The 3,848-nt window shown below is 33.3% G+C and overlaps 1 protein-coding gene across 1 annotated transcript in view; it reads left to right on the forward strand.

Annotated features, from left to right (window-relative positions):
* Positions 1–377: 377 nt before the first annotated feature.
* LOC100961429 (lysophospholipase-like protein 1) overlaps positions 378–3,848 on the forward strand; it is a 20,081-nt gene continuing 16,610 nt past the window's right edge. The window contains exon 1 of the mRNA XM_012805894.1: positions 378–553. Coding sequence (XP_012661348.1) covers positions 397–553 — 157 coding nt within the window. The 5' untranslated portion in view covers positions 378–396. The remainder of the gene's footprint in view (positions 554–3,848) is intronic.

A 3,848-nucleotide genomic window follows, 5' to 3' on the forward strand; every position in this document is an offset into this window, starting at 1 on the left:
CGCTGTTGCTATGGTTTTAGCTGCGGGCAGCCTCTGACCAAACAACTGCACCTACCACTTGCCAGTTTTTCACTGCTTCTGTCTTCCTCATGGGGTCCAGAAATCTCTTGCTGACTCCCTGTATCTCCAAAAGGATGCTTCTGGGCAGAACCCACTGGCCAGAGATGCCTGGAGTCTTCTCTCCCCACTTTCACCATGCCCAGTTGCACAGAAGCTGCTACTCGGCCACCATCTTGCTCCCATGGGAGTATTTTTAATATGCATTCTTTAACTTATAAAACTTGGAGGAAATTGAAATTATTCATTTAAACATGAAACTTAGGGAATTAAAGCATCTATTCTAATATTCCTTTTTCCTTTCTTTCCTTTTTGTTTGTATGCAGGCCATATACTCCTATGAGAGGAGGACTCTCCAATGTATGGTTTGACAGATTTAAAATATCCAATGACTGCCCAGAACACCTCGACTCAATTGATACAATGTGTCAGGTCCTTACCGAGTTGATTGATGATGAAGTAAAGAGTGGCATCAAGAAGAGCAGGATATTAATAGGTGAGACCTTTAAACGTTGGTAATACATAATTTTTTTACTTTTCTCTAATTCCGTACATCTAATTTTACCTGGAACATTACTTAGAAGCACTTGTGTGTCATGTGACTCATTCATAGTTTCAGATAATCTTTACAAATTGAGGGGTTCAAAGATAGTATAATTATAAACAACAGCTTATGACATTTTAATTGATTTTCTCTTTGAATAAGAATATTTTGAGAATCTCATGGAAGTTAAAATTTCCTTTCTAGTTTTTTAATTAAGAGATTATTCATTTCAGTTTTTAAAACATTTTATTTTAATTAGCTTAATTCTTATGAATATAAGTTTAAACTTTTATTGTCATGATTAAGATAGAATGCACAGTCACAAAATACCATCTTATTTATGAAAATTCAACTCTTTAGAGTAGTATTACAAGTATTTATAAACTTTTGGGGTATTTATAAACTTTTGTTAAAAATGACTTTACCAAGCTCTGATCCCAAGGGAATGTAACTTAGCTCTTTATTCTACTTAACACCTTTTTCTTTTTCTGTACTCATCAAATACACAAACTACTAAAATCTCTGTCTGTGATGCATATGAAAATGAGATGGGTTATGTAGAATGTGAGTGGTACAGGATGTGTTTTAGTTAAAAGAGTTTAATTTTCAAATGTAGCTATTTAATTTATAATTTAATGATGAAATTATAAAACAAGTATCTTCATTCTGTTCTGAATAACATTAAAATCTACCTTGAAATTCTATTATAGATAGGATTTAGGTCCATTAATAAACTTTCTTTGTGTGTATTGAAATATGGAACTGTGTGTTGTGTTACAAAAGACAATATAATACAGTAGGTAGAATCCATTCTCTTCTGCTTTGGCTTCTGTTTATTCTTTTGTTCATTAAAAATAGTGTCACCTCCAGCCCATCACCTTTCTGGGGCTCAGTTTCTTCATCTGTGTTTAACTCTATCTATATTAGAGATGTTACAATAGTAATTGAGATGCACAAATCATTCAGATGTTTACTGTTGTATAGACGTCTAGCTATGGGGAATGAAATGAACAGCAAAATAGAAAAAAAAAATAAGCTGTGCTTGTTTTTTTTGTCTGTCTGGACAAAACTGTTACTATTAGTTACTGTTACTCTTAGTTCTGTTACTGTTAGTTCACAGTAACAGAAAATTTGTTGTCTGACTGAAAAGTACCTCGGTTGACTCTGATATAGCTATCACTACACTAAGGAAGTAAAGAATGATAGGGTAACAGTGACAAAAACGGGCAAATCTGAAGTCTTCACTTCCAAACTGGTCCACTACTTGGTTACCTGTATTGAATTTTTGTTGTTTAATCTTTAAAGTGAAAATAATAATACAGTATCTATTTTACTGCAAGTATGAAAATAATAATACAGTATCTATTTTACTACAAGATGATGCTCATAAAATATTTTGGTTTATTCCAAGCCCCCAGTGAATATTCCCTTAGGATTTTATCATTGAAGAATGTCTCTGAGTCATATAGTTGCTTAAACTGATCCTTTGGAAAGTTAATTCTGTAGAGGGGATAAGTGAAAGGAGGAGACATGGAGAGGCCACTTACCAAATTTATCAGTATTAAGTAATGAGAGCCTGAAGAAGTATGGTAGAAGTAGGAAAAGAAAAGATTAGAAAAATACATTGCTTTTAAATGAAATTGCAAAGTCTTTATAAGTTAAAAAAGAAGTAGACGGTACTCTGAGTGGCATCCCTAGTGGACACATACTGAGGAGTTTATCACATTGCATGGTAACTCCTGTCCTCTTGCCCTGCTCCCAATCTCTCCCTTCCCAGATCCACTACTCCATCCAGTTCATCTTTGAGTACCAAAGACACAGTGAATTTTCCTAATGTCAGAGCACCAAAAAGAATTTTGAATCGAGGCTTATCTCATTTAAAAGCCATGGTTCTTCCTTTTAATTGAATATTTTTAGGATTCTTAATACAGATTGTCAAATTCTTTTTTCAAAAAAGTACTAGTTGATACTTCCATCACTTGTGTTAGAATGTCCATCTTATCACATATGTATTGAATAATACATTCTTTAAAAAGAAGTGTTAAAAATAACTAACTAACTTTAATTTATACCTAATTTGCTTTCTTTTTAATACAATTATAATGTCACAAAAAGGCCTATGTTATTGATGTTGTTGTTAAATCTGTTAGTCTTTCCTTTCATGATATTTTTTCCTAATAATTTGAGTTTTAAGTTTTTTCCTCTTTAAAACTTGCATGAATATTCAAATAGATTTTCTACTAGTTTTTCTCTAGTATTTTTTTTCTTTATTTTTACATTTAATTATATGTTTCATCTGGTGTTTATCTTAGTTTCATTCTGCTGTGTAAGGGAAGATTTTCATTATTTTCTCAAGTACCAATTGAACCTTATTAAAAGATAACTTGTAATTATGAACCAATCAATATTTTATCAAGGCTTTTTTGGATCTATGAGAATAAAATTTGATTTTGTAAGGTTTATGGGTTATAGTATTATAAAGTTATGAAATTCAAAACTTTTTATTTTTTTGAGACAGATTCTCGCTTTGTCACCCTTGGTAGAGTGCCATGGTGTCACAGCTCACAGCTCACAGCCACCTCCAACTCTTGGGCTTAAGCGATTCTCTTGCCTCAGCCTCCCAAGTAGCTGGGAGTACAGGCACCCGCCATAAGCCTGGCTATTTTTCGTTGCAGTTGCCACTGCTGTTTAAGATTCAAACCCGCCACCCTTGGTATATGGGGCTGGTGCCCTACCCACTGAGCCACAGGCGCTGCCCAGTGAAATTAAAATTTGTACAACAATATAATATATAATACACAAATTGAAATTTAAAACTGTGGAAAAAGGATTTTTTTTTTTTAGAATTTGTGAGATGAGCTAATTAAGATCTATTCAGTCTCTTTCCTAACTTGGGATACAGAAAGAAACCACAAAAAGCACAAATGCATGCATGTGTATCCTTGCTAACTGTAAATTGTTTAACCAGTCAGTGTAAATAAACTGTAAGTCACAGTTTTAAAGAATTATACATGTGCCACAGAATACACGTGAGTCTCAGCCTCTTAAAATATGACAAAACATTAGTCTCATTGTCCCCTTTTTGTGTGCTAGATTTTGCATACACATTGGTTATTGGTGTATGGAACAAGTAGTATTCTAGTTAGTCCTTACTATCCTTTTGTGCAGTTGTTTGTGTTATCCATCTTGCTGAACCAGTTATACACATGTATTTGAAAATGTAGTACAAGAAGCAATGTCATTACTC

The sequence above is a fragment of the Otolemur garnettii genome, unplaced genomic scaffold, assembly GCF_000181295.1.
Source record: "Otolemur garnettii isolate 467f Iridium unplaced genomic scaffold, OtoGar3 scaffold00045, whole genome shotgun sequence".
NCBI classification, from domain to species: domain Eukaryota; kingdom Metazoa; phylum Chordata; class Mammalia; order Primates; family Galagidae; genus Otolemur; species Otolemur garnettii.